Below are 20384 nucleotides of genomic sequence, written 5' to 3'. Positions count from 1 at the left end.
CCCCTCCGCGCCCGGTGCCGCCGTGCGGCCCCGAGAAACGCCAAAGCACCGCCCGGGGAGCGAACCCAGCGGGAGCGGGGGGACTGCGAGCGAGGCGAGTCCGGCGCGGGGCCGGACGGGACGGCGGGGGACGGGACGGGCACGGCCACAGGGCCGGGACAGGGACGGGACGGCGGGGGAAGGGACGGGCACGGCCACAGGGCCGGGACAGGAGCGGGCCGGGGCCAGCCCGGGGCCCTGCTGCCCTCTGCCGGCTGCCGCCCGCCCCGGAGCGCCGCGGGCCCGCAGCCCCGGGGCCCCGCACGCCGCGGGACAGGCGGGCGCTCCCCTCAGGGTCTCGCTGGCCTCCCTCAGACGGACTTCGAGACGGGCAAAGCCCACCTCCCCCTGCACGGGGAGCGATAGAGCTGCTGCTTTACTTGAAGATGGGGCTAAGTAAATCCGTTTTGGGTTCTTTCCGGATTTGTGTGCTGGTTCAGAGCAGCAGGGCTGTTTTGTAGGAATTACACTGATCTTTCTTGCGTATCAGATTCAGTTTTGGCACTTGCAGAGGGTGCCCTTTGGGGGATTCTAACAGCATATACTCTTTTTTGGACAGACACCAAACAGGTACCGGTGCCTGACCAGGGATGTAGCTGTACAGACCAGTTCTGTGTGAATTTTAATAATTGCCAGGTCTGAAGAACCCTCCCCAAACTGCATATAGTGTAGATGCAGGAGCCCCTTACTTACTTCTTTGATCTGAGCCGCTCCTTTTGTGCCAGAAAACACAGCCAATCTCAAAAATGCCATGAAAAGCAAAAGCATTGCACCAAACTATCCTTCAAACTTGTGAAGCAGGAATTCTCCCTCCTTACACAGTGCCCACGCACGGAAAGAAAGCAGGAGTACAACAGGAACAGCTTTATGTGTATTTACAAACAACTCACTAAGTTCAGTTTGGATGTTCAGCAAGTTTGCTGGGTGATTCTGGTACCTAAGCACCTCTAGACAGTACTCACAAATAGTGTCATATAGCTGAAATGCCCTATACTAGACATCAGCAGAACATACTATTTTTACAAGTATCACCCCCTCCATTTATTGATGCCCAGCTTTTCAGTCATAAGGGATGGCATACACGTGTTTATGCTACTTGTCAAACCAATGGCAGCATTTCTAACTGCTGCATTCTGTGCTATAGACACTTCCAAAGTCAAATGTATAAATCAATACTCTTGTTGGTACTATTACTGATACATTTGCCTATCTAAAAGCTTTTTTTTCTTTTGTTCCAGAAAAAATGAAATAGTTATTAAGGTTCAGGTTTGAAGGTAAATTCTGTTTTTATTTTTCGCATCGGTATATAAAGAGCTCAGATTCAGTAGAGTTGCTCTCAATCTGTGTAGTATCTGAAAACATGATGTCTCTTGTCATTTCATGATTTATTAGCCTGAAGGTGTAGCTGCTCTGGGAATCATCCCCAACCCTATAGCCTTTTTTATGGCATTTCTGAAGATGATCCAGAGATGATCTTAGGTATCTTATATAGCTTTATATGCACTGGCACAGATCCCCAAAATAATACAGCTGTGGTTGCAATGTATTGGCTGCAAAACCTATAAAGGAACTAGAGAAAACACACAAGTATTTGTTTAGAAGAAAAAAATCTGTTCATGCAGAGCTCCATACTACCACAGCTGGGCTGTGGGAAGGACAAACTTTGGAGGTTTATCTCCATTTATTCTATGCTTTTTTGCAGAGCTACTGGAAGCCAGAGGAGTACATCTGCCCTCTCAGGAGCAGCTGACCCTGGAATTCTACTTCAGCTGAAGGTCAAGGCAAAGAGTCAAGGAACTGCTGGGCATTTCATGTAGGATCTGGTCTGACAGAGCTGACAGTTATCTCTGTCCCAGGCAGGTGCTCTGGAATCTGGCAGGTCACCAGCCCTGCAGAACTCAGCAGGGGTGTGTTGGAGCCTTTACTGTTGCTGCTGCATAGGGCATTTCAGTTTTGACAAGCCAGTGTTTTCAAAATTAGTAACGCTTAGTCAAAAAGTGGCAAGCCAGTTTGCAAGTGATGTACTTCGTATGCTTTTCCAGTAGTAAGAGAAACAGTAAATGAATCAGCCTGAATAAAAAAAAAAAAAAAAAAAAAAAGTGAGTCACAAGAAGTTTCAAACAATATTTGTGGAGAAAAAAGCTTTGAAACAAATCAACCAACAAACAAAAAACAATGCTGTTTCTCCTCTTTCCTGTATAAGTGATAGCAAAGGGACTGTGTGAGAGTATTGCAAATATACTCTGAAGAGGCTTCACGTGTGTGAGCCTGTAGATGGAAGGAAGGTGAAGTTAATGAATCAATAAATAGAATTTTCTCTAACTGTTCTTCTGTCCATACCTATTGTATCTGTGCTGGCCGACTTCCCAAAGCGGCATCGCAGTTCGTGCCGAACTGGACACATACTTGGTGTCGCTTTCCCGCAGTAGCATGTGGAAGAGATTTAGATAAGAGAGGTGGCTCCTGCTGGGGGAGTTATTCACGCCTCGGAGCACTTGAAAGGTATGCTGATCCTCACACCTCGGTGTGAGCGCTGCCAGAAACGGTCCGGGGAAGCTTCTTTATCAGAAAGAAAATACACACGGGCACAGCCACATGGCTGGTCTGTTCATAATCGGTCCTTCGCTTCGGTTCTGCTGCGTCCCTCGGTATCCTCAGAGAAAAAGGCAGCTGCGGTCATGGTTATCTTTGATGGAGGCTCCTGACGATCGAAATGAGAACCAAGAAATCCAAACTTTTTCAGCCGTGTGAATTTTTCTTTACTGGAAACTGCGTTGAGAGTGTACTTCACTTCTACTGGGTTTGAGCTTTTGGGTTTTTTTGGCTTTTGGGTTTGTTTTAGTTTGTCTTCGGGTTTTGCGGCGGGGAGGGGGGTTGAGGCTCAATGAAACCACTCGGAATAAAAGCCAGTCTTTTAAGACATGTACATATCCCTGTCTGGGCACCGCGGGATAACGCAGCCAAGCGGGGAGTGCTGTAGCCGGCGGGAGCCGCGGCGCAGCCCCCGCCTCCGTCCCACCGCCACCCCAGGCAGCCGGCAGGGGCTGGAGAAGCGAAGGAGTTAAAGGGAGGCGCTTGGGAAATCTGATGCTAACGAAGCCCCAGGAATGTTGCACATTTCCATTCCCCTCCAGCTTTCGGAGGAGGTTGGTCCCCGCTGCGGGCAGCCGCTCCGAGGAGCACAGCCCCGAGGCCACACTTGCTCCGGGCGCCGCCCCGCACCTTCCGCAGGTTCCGCCGGGAGACACCGGGAAGGGACGGGACGGGGGTGAAAAGTTTTTCCTGGATTTGGGATGCTGTGACAGTACCTGGGCAACTGAGGGAGAGAGGGGGGGGGGGGGCGGGGTTCCGCGGCTCTGCACCCCGGGCGAGGGCGGAGGAAGAGGGGCATCTGCCCTGACCCGCCGCGGCCTCTCTTCTCTTGCAGGCGCGGCCGGAGATGCCGGCGAGACGGCTGTGGTGGGCGCGCTGCTGGCTCGGCGTCTGCCTCTCGCTGCTGGGCGCGGGGGGCGGCTCAGCCGAGCCCTGCCGCGGACCCCCGTGCGAGGGCGGCTCCGCTCCCCCGCCGCCCTGCCGCGGACCCCGCTGCGGCGGCCGGGCCGGGCGCCCGGCGCGCTCCTTCCTGCACACCGCCGCTCCGCTGCGGCCGCCGCAGGGCAGGGCACTGCCCGCAGCCCCGCCGCCCGCCTGCCCCGGCGGGGACTGCGCCGCCAACGCCACCCGCCGCGACTGCCAGGGCCTGGAGTGCCGCCTGCTGCCCGCCCGCCTGCGGCCGCGGCCCCGCGGCCCGGGCTGCGCCGCCCCCGCCGAGGGCTGCCCCGAGCCCGCCCTGCTGCGCGCCGCCGACAGAGCCGCACAGTTCGCGGGGGACGACTTCGGCCCCGCCGCTCCCGAGCGAGGCGGCGGCGCCCCGGGGGTGCAGCTCACCTGCGACGTCAAGCCAGGTGCGGGGCGGCACGAGGGGCCCGGGGGAGGGAGGGCACACCCCACACCAGCACCGCCCGGCCGTGGCACGCAGGGTTCCTGCAGCCCGCCGAGGAACAGTGGGGTCGCGGAGAGCCGCGGGGTGCTGGGTCTCCTCGAGCCGGGCAGGTGTCTGCTGGGCCAAGGGGCATCTCTGAGAGCCCGGACGCAGGGGCACCTGAGCGACTGCATCGGAGCTCCTTGTTTTGGGAGAGTTAGCAAGAAAATCTGGCACTGGTCTTCACATCATGTGAGGGAATTGCTGCTGTGGTTCCTCTCTCTGCTCCCCTTCATCTCCCCTCCATAAACACGTGCACCTAGGAGACCTAGAGCTGGTGAAATGTGGCAGAATATTTTAGTGCTGTTTTTAAACAAGTTTAAGTCTCTTTCTTCGCTGTCTGGTATTTCTGGTGTTCTTAATTTATAGTAACACTGTAAAAGTCTTCCATGGGGTGGGTGTATGTTCCATACCCAGACTGGTGCCATTGGTAAGAAACTTGCTGTTACTGCCAAACTGTCTTGATGTATTAGCCAGGGTAAAAAAAAATTGTAAAGTGTCTCTTACAGTGCATTGTTCTGGACACTTGCCTGTCCATTGACAAGCACAGCTCTGGTGAATTTGGTGTTCCTGTAGGAAGCCAGGTACATCTATGGTTATACTCCCAGGTCAGCAGGAAGGTTTCCAATTGTCAGGGATTTATGGATATGAAGAGCACCGACAGGTCTTTAATAATCACAAAACAGTTTGGATTCTGCTTTAATGCCTTGTCTGAAAGATAGGAAATATATTAGGAAGGGTGATTTATTTCCCATTGATGTTAAAAGCTAATGTAAAGCATGAAGAAGGTAATTTAAGCTTTGTCACATCTGTGTGGCAGATATGAGTTCCATGGCTGCTTCAGACAACAGAGCACATGCTAAACCTACAAGTTATCAAGGTCTACTTAGTGAAGTGACATCTCCAAAGGAGACTGCTGCATTTAGTGATTCCAGTCCCAGGACTGACATTTAAGCCCCCCCAAGCATAATGCAGTGACACTGTCTGCCTTCAACTTGCCTGAAACTGTCCCCAGATGTCTTAGAGAACCTCTGTATGATTAGTGATCAAAGGTGGACAAGAAAACAAGTCAGTATGGTTAACCTCCTTTTTCTCTGCTTCTGTGTGTACTCTTCTTTGTACTGTCATCAAAAATGTCATGCCTCCGTTTTGCCAAGGAGCCCAGTATATTTGCATTTTCTTCATCCATACCAAAGTCCTTCTCTGTGTTATACAAGCCTTGGCAAATACTAAGAACATTCTGCTTGTCCAGAAAAGAGTAATACTTTTGGATGGTGCTGAAAACAGGCACGTTGTATCTCTGTTCAAGTCTTACAAAGAGCATCCAGCTCAGCATAAGCTCTTTCTCCAAACATTATCTTATTCTTTGGCTATCTCAGTCTGTGCTGCCCAGTCTCCAAAACCATCAGCAGTTGCAGCTAACATAGTGACTTACATGCAGCTCTCGTCTTCTGGGTCTTAGGTTTGGGACTTCTGCCCCTTGGATATGGGTCAGAGGAATTAAAGCTGAAGGGTCAGAGGGTGAAGATGTTTGGAGACTCAGAGTTCCCTCTTTCAATTTTATACTCTTTGCAGGCCTGATGCTGGGTAAAGTCTTGGAGGAAGAGAAGTGTGGTTAGAAGTTTCCCTTAACAAAACCCTTGAATGTGTCAAGAATGGATTATGGGCAGTGGTGATAATGGATAATGGTGCATTCATCTTCCTGTGGCAGGGAGAAGTGTCCTATATATTGGAGGGAGAGCAGTGTACTGCTCACTATGCCCACTAAACCATGTAATCTCATGGAAGGCGCTGTCGACAGGGAACACACAGCGAGCAAACCTGTGATAACACACAAGCTTCTATGTGAGTTTTCAGATGACGACCACTGCACCCTCAGAAGTTCTCTTCTTGCACTGCTATTTCCATCAGCTCACTGCTGCAGTTGGTGTGAATGAGTCTTGTTGGAGACATGCTTTTGTCCAGACTGGACGGAGGACATATATACATGTTTTGCCCATTCCAAAGACAGGACCCAACCAAGACCTTCAAAAGGCATCTTTCTCTCCTAGGAGTGGAAGAGCAGCATGCTGAATTCATCACCATCTAGCAGAAATTCCATATATTTGGCATCAGGAACAAAAAATAAGGCATGTTGACTGTCTTTGGTTTCCTTCAAGTCAGCGTATAGGCAAGCATCCAGCATTCTGCTCTGCTTGCAACCTCTAGCATTCTCTGTTTCCCTGAGACCTTCTTTTTAGCACAGGTCAGTGGGTTTCCTGTAGTACTGCAGAGGAATCCCCATTGGCAACTACAGTCAAATCTTGCAAATGAGAATGGTTTGTATAGCAATTCCAGCATGGTTTGTCTACTGAAACAAACGGAACAAATTATGTGATAATAAGATCTCTAATCTGGGGAAGTGCATTGACAATTGTCTGAGGAGAGCTGCAGCTCAAACAGATGTAATATCCATGACAAGGGGAAATGGCTTCCAACTTAAAAGAGAGTAGGTGTAGATAAGATATTAAGAAGGAATTCTTTACTGTGAGGGTGGTGAGGCACTGAACAGGTTGTCCAGAGAATTTGTGGATGCCCCACTCTTGGAAGTGTTCAGGGCCAGGTTAGATGGCGCCCTGAGCAACCTGGTCTAGTGCAGGGTGTGCCTGCCCATGGCAGGGGCATTGGAACTGGAGGAACTTTAAGGTCCCTTCCAAAACAAGCAATTATTTGATGATTCAAGAGACAGGTCAGTGACTGTTCCTGTCTTTGCTTTTAGAGGAACATTTCTGTCAAGGTACCATTTCAGCACATCACTAATACCAGCAGAATGGGATGTTCCTTTGCCTTTGACCTCTCCTCAGACAGCAGGGGATATGGAATATACTTCCTAGGTGACCCAGAGGCCATTTTTCTACCTGCATTAATTCACCATGCACAGGTGGAGATCTGGTGGCGCATCCTAGCCTATGACTGCCAGCTTTGTGACAGTGCCTGATTAGATTTGCAGTGATTCTTTAGTAATTAAAATATCCCTGCCCTAGTTAACCTGCTAGAAAAAGCTGTGTTTTGGTGAGTAGAATAGTATGTCGTTCAGCCTGTTAAAAGCCCCATTCATATGAGGTGCAGTCTACTCAGATGCTTGCTGAAGACCATGCCTGATGCCAACCCTCCACGGTACAGGCCAATTCCAAGGGCTCAAGCCGATTCCCAGCATGGTGTCCATGTTTGCAGGTTCATGTGCATGAGGCAGGTGACTGTCACTCTCCACCAGCTTCCTGTCACAGCCAGCACAGGCCATCTGCAGGCATTACACAAACCTCTTCATCATCTTTTCAGCCAGTATCACCAGCACCACACCTACTGCCTGGAAGACTCCTGCCAACTGCAGCTGAACCACCACTTCTTTTGGCCAGGTGAAGATGTTGGAGTGCGGACTCATAGTCCCATTTCACATCAGATGAGCCCGTTGTCCCAGCTATTTCTCAGCAGCACCATGAGTGCACCTTACTTCAGATGGAAGACTGGCATCCCAAAAGAAGGAATGCACAGAAACTGGGTTTTGTTGTCTTATCCTGGTCTTTGTTTTCTCAAATCCAGTATATTGCCAGCTACCTTAATATTTAAGTTAATGTTGAAAAATGAAAATTAACATGTGCCTTATGCTGTGAGTAAAACTACCCAAAAAGTAAAATATTTTGGGAACTGTAAACAAAAACTGGATATGGTCTTTGTTCATTGTGTCATCCTTCACATCCTGTGCTTGTAAGAATAAAAATTAGTGCTGCTTAAGAGCAGATGAGTGATTATATGGATTGAGGATTCTCTGGCAGTGTCCAGCAGCAGATACTGTAGAAAGTAGGGCATGATATTTTACTAGATCATTTTCCCAGCTCCAACCATTTGTTGCTTAGAATTCCTGTATCTGATTAATGTCTGTCTTTAAGCCCCAAATTGATTTTATTTTTGAAGTTTTAGTGTATGGAACTGCTGCCTTCATTTAATGCCCTTTAATTCTTGTATTGGAAGAAAGACTGAAAAGTCTTTCCATATTTATTTGCTTTAGGATACCTATAATATAGCACAGTCTGGTTTCTTTTTTTCTTTTCCTGATCCTGAAAAGTCTTACCTATTTTCTCATATTACAGCAGTATCATATGTTAGACTTCCCTTGCTGCCCTTTTTGTGAACTTGTGAGTTCTTCTATACTCCTTTTTGAGATGGGGAACCAGCAGTGCATTCTGTATTCAGATGCTGTATTGATTAATGTAATGTCATAATGATATATTATCTTCTATGTTCTTCTTCTAATTAATCCTAGGATTTTTTTTGCCTTTCTGACCTCTGTTGGACACTGAACTGATGGTTACATGGCTCTGAAGCCCAACATCTATATCTAAATGTATTACTTCAAGATAATTTCCAAGGGGTAATAATTAGAAGTATGACATTTGATCTAAAAAAATCTTGGAAATATTTTTTTTTCAGTGAGAACCTCAATTCACCTTTATCTCCTCTGAACCTCTTTTTAGTCATTTTATTGCTGCTGCTCAGTATCATAGGCTCCTTTTGCAGCTCTCTGCAATTGACCCTTACTTTTACCAGCCTTAATAGCTTAGTATTTGCAGCAAGTTTTATCACTTCATTTTATCACTTCTACAGTGAAAATTGGCCATTTGCTCTTTACAGTGTTTGAACATGTACATAGGAATGATTAATCTGTTATTGATGTGGTGATTAATTTATACCCTGAAGCAGGGGCAAATGCTGATTTCATAAGCTGCTTATGAAATGGAAAACTTGTGGTTCCATGAAGCGGCTACAAAGATAGCAAAGGAACTGACCTTATAATGATGACTTGAATTTAATGAGACTTTTCATTAATTTGTTAAAATTGGAATGTTTTTGAAGAGATAATACAACAAGCTTGGACAATAATAGATATTTTGTATTTCAGGAGAAAATGAAGTTCCATCTGAAGATGCCCTAATACTACAACTGCACCTTTCAAAAGGCCATGAGAAATTCACCGAAATGCTAAAAAGCCAACAGCAGATCATTGTTGATTTGCAGCAAAAACTTGCTGAACAGCAACATGTATTGGTTAGCCAGCAACGGGAGATTCTTGAACAGCAAAGAAAAATGTATGAGCAAATGGATCTGATCAAAGTCCAGTATGGCATGCTTTTTGATACAGTGAAACAAATGTCATTTCAGAGTTTGCAAGAAGATATTCAAAATTATTTTGAAAGTCATCTTCATGGACTTCAGAACCAGGTCAGAAATCATCTCCAGAAGTCATACTCTGTGCACAAAGTAGAAGTGGATGCAAAAGTGATTAACGTTGGGGAGTCTTTGCTGGACTGTGGCCTTTGTGAAAGTGATGAATTTTGCAATTTCCAAAAGACACCTTCACAATGTGAAAAATGCACATTGTGTCCTGCTGGTTTTTTCCAAATGACCGAGTGTTCTGCAAACTCTGATCGGATTTGCCAGGTGAAACATAATTATGTATCTTTCAGTTATTGCTTATGAAGCATTGTGTTGGACATATTGGGACAACATTCTGGAAATAACTACTTGGAGAGCTAGAAAAGTCCAGTTTGGAGCATGTGTTTTATCAAATGGGTCTATGAAACTTCAAAGTCTGCCAGGAGTTTTTTTTGTGGGTTTCTCTTTAGCATTTAGTGTTCTAAATGAGTCACTGGTTTTTCCCTGCTGGGTGTGATGCTTTCCCAAACCTGACAGCTGGCAAGACTTTGATTCTTCTCATCATGGTAGGAGAAGACATCTTAAAACATTTAGACTTTCATGTTAAATTTGTTTATTTAAGTCCATTACACTCTACAGGAGCTTCTAGACATCTATGAAAAGCACAGGAAAGCTTTATTAAGCATAAGTCAGACATTTATTTATAAGTTTGGAAACAGAAGTAGTCAGTTAAAGGAAATGTAAGAATTAATGCCTTCTTAGACATAACACAAATTCATGAATACAGAACATGAATACTTCTGTTAAATACATTTTATTATAAAGTACATTTTATTATCCAACACAAAACTAGGATGCAAGCAAAATAAGATGGTTCTTTGTTTTCTTTCTGTCATTAAGAAGTCCTAAAATATACAGACTACTTGATATTTAAAGCAATATCTTGTTCACTAAGTGTTGCCCCCAGTTCTTAGCTTAACATGAGCTGACCAGCTGGATCAGATGCTGAGAACCTGAATGTGTTTGTCCAGTTCCCTTCTCTGCTAGCCTCAATTTTCTTTAATGCTAGAACATAAAGGCAAATGTAGGCTGTTTTTCTTTCCCCTTTTCCTGCTGCAGGGTGAAAGGAGGGCTTGTTGAGAGGGAATATTACTTTCTAATTTACTTGTCATGTGTGTTTTGGTTAGCAGCTTCCTCCCAGACTTAATGTTCTTAAAAGCCTTTCCTGACACTGTCTTGATTGTTGCAATGTCCTTAAGATCAATTGATTGATGCACCAGTCTTGGGGATGTGCATCATAGCAAGTGTTGCTTGTGCAACCCCTCTGTTCAGTTAATTTGCACACTGCTTCCTTCTGTGGCATCACACAGTGTTTTTGGATACCTGGTTAGGAGAGGTAACAAATCCAAACCAAAGTTGTCCTGCTCTAACATGCTTATGGGATCAAGCCCTTCTCCATCCCTACATAAACCTATTACATACAGATGGATGCCACAGAGCCTGAAATGAAATGTTTCAAATTTAAGTTGCCTTAAACTGTTTCAATATGATTCTTGTGATTTACAGGACAGAGATGAGTGCATTGAATCTCCAAGCATTTGTGGTGAGAGGATAAAATGCCTCAATACTCCAGGTGAGTTATATTCTCTGATAAATAAAGAATGAGGATAATTAGATCTCCAGGAACAGGCCAAAGAAATAGATAAGGACTCAGGCTTGTTATGAGAAATAGATAAGGACTCAGGCTTATGTTAGTGAGTAGTGATATGCACAGGTTGCTGGAATCAAAAGGGTTAAAAACCACAGATCTGTACATTTATAGCAGTTCTTGTGGCTATTTAGGACATTAATATCCTTTATAAGCATTGGATGGTCCCTTTTGCCTTATTTTTGTGGGGCTTTATTTGCACTGATTTTGATTTTCTCTTATGACCTGACTTTCTTCTTTTTTATGCTGGTGCAGATAGGGCCCAAATCAAAGATATTATTCCTAATTGAGAAAAATATTTGTCATTTTCCTTCTTGTGTACTGGGGTGGATACCTCATTTGATATAATGAAGACTCTTATAAGACCTCCCTCCATGAATCTTATTCTCCTTAGCAATAATATTGTCAAATACTGAGGAAAGATCAACAGTTTCCATCATTTGAGGACACTTTGGGGGAGTTTTTCAGACTTTTAAGAACAAATCTGTCTGGTGTTTTGCACTGCAGACTTCATTATTTCATTACATTCTCATGGAAGTCAGACAAAAAAGAGCAAAATTAATAGACATACAGAGCAAATTTTATCCAGGTACTAAATTTCTTTATATTGTTTCTATTTTATATATATTTCTTTTTATATATATATATATATTTATTTATATATATATATATTCTTTTTATATATATATATATATTTTTATATATATATTTATTTATATTGTTTATATGTTTATATTTTGGTCATCCAAAAAACTTTGAAAGGAACTCTGTGATCGAACAGGGCATTTCACCAGTTGTGACCTGTACCTGAGGTCTCACAGTCAAATAACCCAGGAAGGGCTTCATTAGATTCTATGTTTTTCCTTCTCTAGGCTTCTAGACTTGTTAGAAGAGGGTGACCTCTTTGAGGGGTAAGAACTGTTTTCAGCTGATTGTGAGTGATTTTGTGCCTTTTTTGCTGAGTCACTAGTGGAGAAAAATTTGGGACCCTAGGAGAGGATTAAAAGAGGGTGTGGGCTTTCCTATATTGTCCTTCCTTCCTCTGGACAGGGATTGTGTTGGTTTGGATGGTGTTACTAAAAACACTACAGGAAACGACTTGAGGAAGAGGGCATTTAGTGTTGCCTTGTGTGGTAAATGCTGCACGTGAGGTACCGTTAGTCTTACGAAAGAAGAGGGAAGACTTTTGGAGAGTCTTAGAGGTGGACAGTTGGAGACAAGACAGTGTAGAGCACAGAATTTGAGTCAAAGCATTGGAAAGGTGTAAGGCTTTGTCTTGTCTTTATTGAGACATTGGGTTTGCTCCCGTTGGTGTTTTGCTGGATGGAAGCCCACAAGGCCTTAGCCCTAGGAAAGGAGAGCCACCAGTGTGATAGTCATTTGGTGTTGCTCTAGTCTGCAGCTTGGAAGGGGGAAGGCTGTAATGAATTTATTCATTGGGTTCTGTGGAGGGGAACCAGAACAAGAAAGGGTCTGTACAGCTGCTGGAGGAATGTAAGTGAGGGCAAAACACTGCCAAGAAGCAGATGGGTAGTGATGGTGTGTCAGACCACAGAAAGGCAGTAGCAATGTATTTGGAAGGAAAGGAATCTCCCCTCTCTTCCTCTTCTCCCAGTTTTAATGGTGGTGTGGAGATGTGTGAAAGCAAGTTATCACCCATCACCTGGACAGGAATTGATGTCCTGTCAATGTTGTTCCAATCTGCCATGGAAGAGAAAGTGTTCCTATTGTTTTTTGTTAGAGACAACTGCTACTTTCAGCCTGTCTGTTCATGGTAGCTCATTATCTCATACAAATGCGATTAACGTGTCAAAAGAAAGGCTGAAACTGAATGTCTGTTTTGGGTAAAGACGGGAAGAAGGGGATGTGATGTGACATATGAGTTCCAGATGTTGTTGAATGTGCTTTCTCAAGCTGCACGCAAAGGTTGTTGCATCTGTAGCAACTCATGTTCAATGTACGTTGTGAGGGGAGACAGAGCAAATAACAGTAAAGAATCATGTGACTAGGAGCCTCTCTTTCTTCACACTTCCACTTTCCTCTACATCATACCTTCTTCCCCTGCTGCTTTTTCTCACTTCTATTTGGGATGAGAATGGTTGATTTATTTGATTAGGGGTATGTAATCAGTGAAAATAGGGTTTGGTGCATCATTTCCTTGTACAATCAACCAAAGACACTCTCCCTGGAATGCCATGCAAAATAAAGAGGACTTACTGCAGAGATTACTGTAGGATGCAGGGGGAAGGGGAATGAAAACCTTGACAGATAGTCCTGCTTTGTAAGGAACCATATTGATATGTGATGACCCAAATTTGATATAGAGGTTTTAAAAAGAGAAGGATTCCCATACTTAATCTGCCCAAATGTAACCTTTGCATCAGGCAGTTGTGAGTAGTAGCAGCAGAAAAATACATGCATAGCTTACTGCAATTGCCTTTCAGTTACCTGGCCTCTGTGAGCAGCAAGGGCTGGGGACTGTGCTGCAGAAAGATTCAATTTCACAAAGCCAGGCTGAGTACAGCTGGACTGCTGGTTGTGAAACCAGGTGCAGCAGTGCTCAGAGCAAGGAGCCAGGAAGAGGTGGCAGAGTTTGTTAAGTGACAAAGAGCAGCAGGAAGCAGTCCCAGCACGCTGCTGTGCTGGTTTTCTGCTGTTTGGCTATCATTTGCTGCTTGACCTCTTCTGGGCAGAGAGCAGGGTGCTGCTCTTGCAACTGTGGCCGCAGCAAGAAGCAGTCTGTGTGCTGCTTTGAAGTCACCTATTTGAAGTACACACAGGGGAACACCTGCTGCAGATCTAACCAGTAAAAGACTTGACAGCAAGTTGGTGCATATAGCCATCACAAGTATTTGTGAAACATGGTATCTGTTAATGCTTAAATATACACTAAAATATTTTAAAGAAACAAATAGCATAAAAAGTGTTCCTAGGCACTACTGAAAATTTTACGTGCCTTGTGGACCAGCTGAATGTGTATACTTAGTATCAATTCATCCAGGATTTCTCACTGATGGTGGAGCTACTGATACAAGAAGTAGAAGTGGTTAAGAAATACATAGCGGTTAAAACTGATTTAAAAGGGAAAGATTGTCTGGGACTTTTTTCTATACTCCCTCTAGAATGCTTTTAGTTGAAAAATGTAATCTTATTTATTTGGCTTTTGTTTCTCATAAAAAAACAAGACACTTTCAGAGTGGAACAAAGTGTTAAGTTTCTCTTGACATTTTTTCAGGTGAAAAAAATCTTACTGTTCTGCGGTGAACTCTTTTGATAAAATGGTACCTGATCTTAGAAGGAATATTCTCACATCATAGATTGTGCAGTCCTACATATCTATGTTAGTGGAGAATCATCACTTAAGTGAATGAGGAGGAAATAGACAAAGTGATATGAGGGTGAATATATGAAGCCTGTATGAATTAACACAGTGTCTGCTGTTTTCTGCTGAATAATGTAGTATCAGAAATGAATTCTTGCCAACATTCTGACCTCCCCTGTGGGCCAGGTTTGTGTACTTGCAGTTTGCAGCAAGTGTGGTGAGCTTTTCTGTCTACATCAGTAGTTGGCATAGCCAGCACCACCCTGGGTTAGCAGTGGAGAATCCATTGTTGGGATCCTTGCAAATGCTGCTAATCCCAGTCTTAGAGCAAATCCCAGCCCAGGTACAGGAAGTTTCCACCTAAAGGATAATGCAAGTGTATGACATGGGATCTAGATCTATAGGATCGTAGATACTAAAAGATATTTAAGATCTGTTAGAAAGATGGTTACTGAGTTTTGATCATGGTGGTAAAAAAGCATAAATGAGTGCATTAGTGATTAAGTTTTGAGGCACAAGCTGCAGGTGGTTATTCTTTAGGATGCCTCAGATCTTGTGTGTTGATTCAGATCCCGGAATCTCCATGTACAAAGGTTTTGGGTTCTGGTTGCTCCAGGTGGAAGCACTGGTAGCTGGTGGTGCTCTTGGAAAATTGCCACAAAAAATTACAGACTGTTTTTAAAACCTGTGTTTTTGGTGTGCATTCTTTGATCCACTGAGGTTATGGTGTACCATTTAACAGCACAAAATTGCTTTGTGTCAAACAAAGTAATTTCAAACAGCACATGTATATTCTCCTCACTGTTTGCAGCAGTGTTTTACTTTAGCTTGATCACAACCACTGGTGTCCTGTGTCTTAGGGCAGTGGTTTTCCACTTTTTAAATGTGTGGGCTGCTGCATAATTATTTTAAGCCTGCTGTTTAAAGTTTCGATTTTCCTATTTGTCTCTTGCAGGTTTTTTAAAAACTGTATACAGAATGAAGGCCAGGGGTCCTTGTTCCTTGGGTTGCAAATCACTGCTTTAGCAATAACAGCAACAGCAGGGCTAGCCCATAGCATGGCTGGGCAGGTAGCACACATTTCTCCCTGTGTAGGGGAACTCTCCATTAGTTGAAAGGAGCTCCTTGGTGCACCAGTCACTGTGCCTTTTAGGTCAGAGAAGGAAGAGACTGTCTTTTGGGCAATATCATTCTATATGATATGATACAGGTTGTGTTTAGAATTGTCCCTATGTAGCTTCTTTTTCACTCCAAACCATTGTACTTGGTTTGGACAAGGTGAGTTATGCCTAATAGTTCCTCTGTAATCTATCAAGGTTCCTCTAATAGCATAAAGTGATCTGACATCATAAATATCTTCTGTTTTCTCCCTTATGATTAGATATATATATCAAAGATACTTGGTATGTGGAACTGTAGAGTTCTTATTTTTAGTATTTTAAAGGTATGACAATAAAAATAGTCCATTTCCTGTGAACAGGTGGTTTCCGATGCCTTGGAATTGCTGAGAAAGATGCAGCTTTGGGAATGTGTGGAGAGGAACATTTCTTTAATAAGGAAATGCAGGAATGCCAAGCGTGTTTAAAGTGTGAAGATGGAATGGTGGCCATGCCTTGTTCTGCTGTCAGTGACACAGTTTGTTCAGCAGCCAGTGAAAACAAGCTCTCAGAGTCTTGGGCTGCAAACATTGTTCTGCCCTCCGTAAAGTCTGGCATCTCTCAGGTCTACTCTGGCTTGAGCTTGAAGATCAAGGGAAAGCTTCCCTGTGATATCCTGTCCACTGAAGAGAGCAGCCTGGTATTCAGGCAACATGGTCTGTTGTGGACTGACTTAAATTTTGCAGTAAAGCACAACTGCAGGAACTTTTTGCAACTTTCCTTAAAGCTCAATGGCAGTGAGGAAGACTATGAACTGAGCGGTGTTCGGATTGAGCAGCCAGAAGGAAAGTATTTCCAGAGCACTAGTTTAAGTAGTGCTGCTGAAGTGGAGCCCAGCCAAACTCTTTCTGTGTATTTGAGGAGCCCTAATCAATTCTGCAATCAAAGCAAAGACTTAAATATTTATGATCTTAATACTCCACTCAGTTTGTTTTGGTTGTCCCACGACACAGGTGCCGTGGCACTCAGTGCGCAGATGTCAACAGCGATGCATTACCAGACCAACTATCGACCTACCTTTAAAATAATTTCTGTTTCTGACCCTTATATGCTAAGTTTATCTCATGATGGCAGAGCTATAAAGTTCACTGAAACTGGTGTTGTCAAATTTGTGTTTCATCAAGCATTGTATTCCATGGGTCATACGTGTGTCCGGGAGGGCTTCTCCTTAATTTCTTACATCAATAGGAATGGTACCAACAGAGAATTAATGAATGTATTTAAATCTGGAGTAAATTACAGAGACACATCAATATCTGCTTCTGGGGCCACAAAGGTTGGTGCTGGAGATCTGGTTAGCTTTGAGATACTTTCTCCTGCACAGTGTAATGTTCGCTATTTTGGAGATAGTTCTGGAATTAGTATGTTTAGCCTCATCTGGATCCCTTCAGCAGTTTCTAGTGCCATATCAGCCACAGTTTCTGTTACAGCTCTGCCTACTGGAGCTGTGAGGAACAAACTACTGGATTTCACACAGATCTCTTCCAATGAGAAACAGATACAACTGGTTTCTTCTGGACAGCTTGCTCAGAAGTATTTTATTTTTACTGAAAAGGGAGTTGCCAGCATTGCATTTAACTTAAAGCTAATCCATTCCTGCAATGTGCTCAAAGTGACTCTCAATCAGCTGACCATGGATCACATGCAGCCCACTGCAGTTGCTCAGCAGATTGGAGGTCAGATGCCAGAGGGAAGCATATGGACCAGCGTGTCCCTCCGTGCATCTTTTGAAGTACATAATGGAACATTGGTATCAGTTTCTCTTGACTGTGTGCGTGGAAGGATCAATCAGATCACTCATGAACATGGAACCAGTATATCTATTTTATGGATTTCATCTTAATTTCTGTGCAGTGAAGTTAGCATGGAATTGGGATTTCAATTTTATTTGGAGTCTACTCTGATTCTATACATATTTGACACTATACTGTGTTGACTTGAGCAGATAATCCCACAGAATGCTTTCAATTTTAGGAATATTTAAATATAATCTTAACTGAATGATCACTATTTAAAGAAAGCAAGAGCTTTCAGTCAAGATTTTAATTCTGCTACCATCTTCAGACAGGGGAACGTCAAACTCCCTTATTTTTAATAAAGCAGCCTCTTAAAATTGATTATTTCTGGACCACAAAAAATTGCAACTGAGGGTAGATGGCGTTTAGTACTGTAACTGAAAGCAGCACAGCCAAATAATTTAAACCTTTCATTTCCTGTCATATGCTTTCATTTTTTTCATGCAACAGGCTAATAAAAAAACTAAATGTACTTTGAGGCTAATTTGTCTACATCATACAAAATGTTGTGCTTTCCATAAAGGGAGAGAACATGCCTCAAATAGGTGATAATGTGGCAACACTGGAGTATACATTCTTAATATTGTGGAAAGGGACTGGGTCAAAAATAGAATATTGTTTTTACAACAAAAACAGTGGAACTAATGACGGCTCTAATGTCATTCAAAAGTATTCTGCATTTAATAATTTAAGAAGGCTTTTCTCTGTTTTTAGTTTTGCCAGTGAAAAGTTACAGAATGAGAAGGAAGGGGGTCTATTCTAACAAGAAAGAGTATATAGGCAAAAAGAAGCAAGTACTGAAAGAATGTATTGAAAATTAGACTTCTGAAAATTAAGCAAATTTTTATTCTATTTCTTTTAAACAGTAAAATATTTTTCTGATCAATAGTTCCCATTATTTACAAGTCTTTTTTTTTTCTGAACAATTTTACTGAACAGGTATTTACATTAAAAAGGCTTTTTTTTTTTTTTTTGGTCAAATCAGTCAATTCAAGGAAATGTATTCATTGACTAATTTTTATCTTCTTTCAACTCTTCCATCAAACTATTCTTTTTCTAAACTATGTAGACTGTTTTCTCCCATTTTCTCCTTTCTCCTCCACAAATGCTTCTTCACTCTCCTTTCTCATTTCTTTTGTTAGGAGTAAATGATGTGCCTTGTCACATCTCTTTCCAGCTTTCTTTCAGCATTTGTACAAAAGGACAGATGTTTGTGTCACTGATGTAACTATAAAAGAGGGACATTAACAGTGCACTTGCAGGCTGCCTTAAATTAACCCTACTGAAAACAAATACCATACACAATATAACTTTAATGTCCCTGCCTGAGTATGTATATCTAAAATATATGTACATTGCTGTGTTTTAAGCTGTTTTGGAGAGTGTTACACTGTTTTTGCTGTATAGTGCCCTCCTATAATTTTCTGTAACGGAATGAACCCAAGTGCAAGACTTCTATCTGTTCATTGTTTTGTGACATTATAACTGTGTCCTTAACATCTGAAGTTATTTTTCCAGCATAGTTTGTTGGGTTTTTTTTCTTCAAGAATATGCTCAAGGATTCAGGCTTTTAACAAATTGCTTTCCTGCTCCAAATAGAGAACAGTAGTTTTTCTTGCTTCCAGCTGCAAAATCTAAGCAGTCTGTCAGAGGAGACCTCACTGTGCATTGTGTTGCAGCCAATTGTCCTGGGGTGACTTTATGATACTGGTATCCCCAATCGTTTGGTTTATGTTATATATTAAGTTCTGCACCTTTAAGACTGGCTTTGAGAGCAAGAGAGGGGGAAGAAGAAGCGCGCAGTTTGTGTTAAGGAAAAACATCACTCCCACACATCCCGCTCCTGGACTGTGGTGTCTGCAGCACGGACAGACAGCGGGACAGAGCTTCTCTCTGGATTTTAGTTAGTTTTAGCTAGCTGAGGCAGAGGAGTTCCCTAGACCTTTGTTTGTTTTTTTCCCAATTTTCTTGGATCTGTGCAAGCCTGCTCTGGACTGAACACCCAGCTAAACCCCGGGAGCTCACACCTGTGGCCCACCGGGGCCTGGGCCTCGGCACTTTCCAGCGCCGGAGGGACTGATAAGAACCTGAGCGAGCCGAGCTACACCACATGAAAAGGACTTTTCTTCCTAGACTTGCCATCCCATCGAACAGCAAGAGGTTTTATTATTTAATATTACTCAATTTCTGTTAAATAAACAGCTTTTTCCATTTCTCTCTAAGGAATTTTTTTTCTTTTCCCGGACCAGTTAGTGGGGAGGGGCATTTCCCTGGGGAAATCCCCATTTGGAGTTTTCCTTCCTAATTTGCCCTAAACTAAGACACCAATGTAAATACACAAACCACGATCCTGGTGTCCCCAGAGTCTGTCAGTGACAGAGATCTTAGTGCCTGTGTGTAGCCAAGGTCTCATTCGTTCTTGCAAGGTCATAAATAAGGATGAATTTAAACGACTATTGAAGGTGTTCAGCATTTGCACGATACTTCTATTATTACAGAAGATATTTTGTAGTGGTAGAGAAGAACTTCTGAAATGGAAAGCATGTGTATCTGTTGTGTGCAGAAGAGCTGCATTACCTGGGAGCAGAGCAGTTTTTCTGGGAACTTCACTCTTGGCATCTACTGAGACTGAACAAAGATGAAATGGCATAAGGGTTAAAGTTCTCCTGATATACCCATTCCGATTTCTGTAGAAGGGTGCATGTGATGTAGGAGAAACTCTGCAGAGAGCACACCTGGGTATTTTTATGGTAAGAATTGAAGGAGAGACGATGTTAGAAAAAGCTAGAAATTATAGGCCTATGTTTTTGTTTTGTAAGAAGTTAAAGAAGCTGCTGTCTCACAAACAGAACCCCTTATTATCCTTTGCCGGTTTGTATTGTGCAGTTCTGTTGAACTCCCCAGAATGGCAGCTGAAGATTCATTCTAGATTTAAACCTGTGTAGCAGAGATCAGAATCTGGTGTTAGAAATTACCTGGTACATCTTTAGCAAAGTGCAGATGTTACTTGAATAAAAATTTGTCCATATGTGGCATATAGCAAATCTAATGGCATGATTTGTATTAGTATTCTTTATTTGAGTGAGGTAGTGAGATTAGTGGAGTTAAACAGGGCAGAGAATGATGTTACAATCCTGTATTATGCATGCTG

General features: G+C 43.2%; 1 protein-coding gene across 1 annotated transcript; it reads left to right on the top strand.

Annotated features, from left to right (window-relative positions):
* The first annotated feature begins 9073 nt into the window (after positions 1-9073).
* LOC148185233 (uncharacterized) lies at positions 9074-17280 on the top strand. Its single transcript, XM_088051168.1, has 3 exons — positions 9074-9535; positions 10817-10883; positions 15761-17280. Exons 1-3 carry the CDS (start codon positions 9074-9076, stop codon positions 17278-17280), a joined length of 2049 nt encoding a protein of 682 aa, XP_087907294.1.
* Positions 17281-20384: the final 3104 nt, after the last annotated feature.

This window comes from Pseudopodoces humilis, chromosome 1 (genome assembly GCF_049639895.1).
Source record: "Pseudopodoces humilis isolate 2021_Gansu_Grassland_sample_001 chromosome 1, ASM4963989v1, whole genome shotgun sequence".
Lineage (NCBI taxonomy): Eukaryota > Metazoa > Chordata > Aves > Passeriformes > Paridae > Pseudopodoces > Pseudopodoces humilis.
This window is presented reverse-complemented; position numbering and strand designations above follow the sequence as displayed.

Coding starts and splice junctions, on each gene's coding strand:
- LOC148185233 (XM_088051168.1), top strand. CDS start 9,074: ATGCTAAAAAGCCAACAGCAGATCATTGTTGATTTGCAGCAAAAACTT. Junction 9,536..10,816: donor ACTCTGATCGGATTTGCCAG/GTGAAACATAAT, acceptor TGTGATTTACAG/GACAGAGATGAGTGCATTGA. Junction 10,884..15,760: donor AAAATGCCTCAATACTCCAG/GTGAGTTATATT, acceptor TCCTGTGAACAG/GTGGTTTCCGATGCCTTGGA.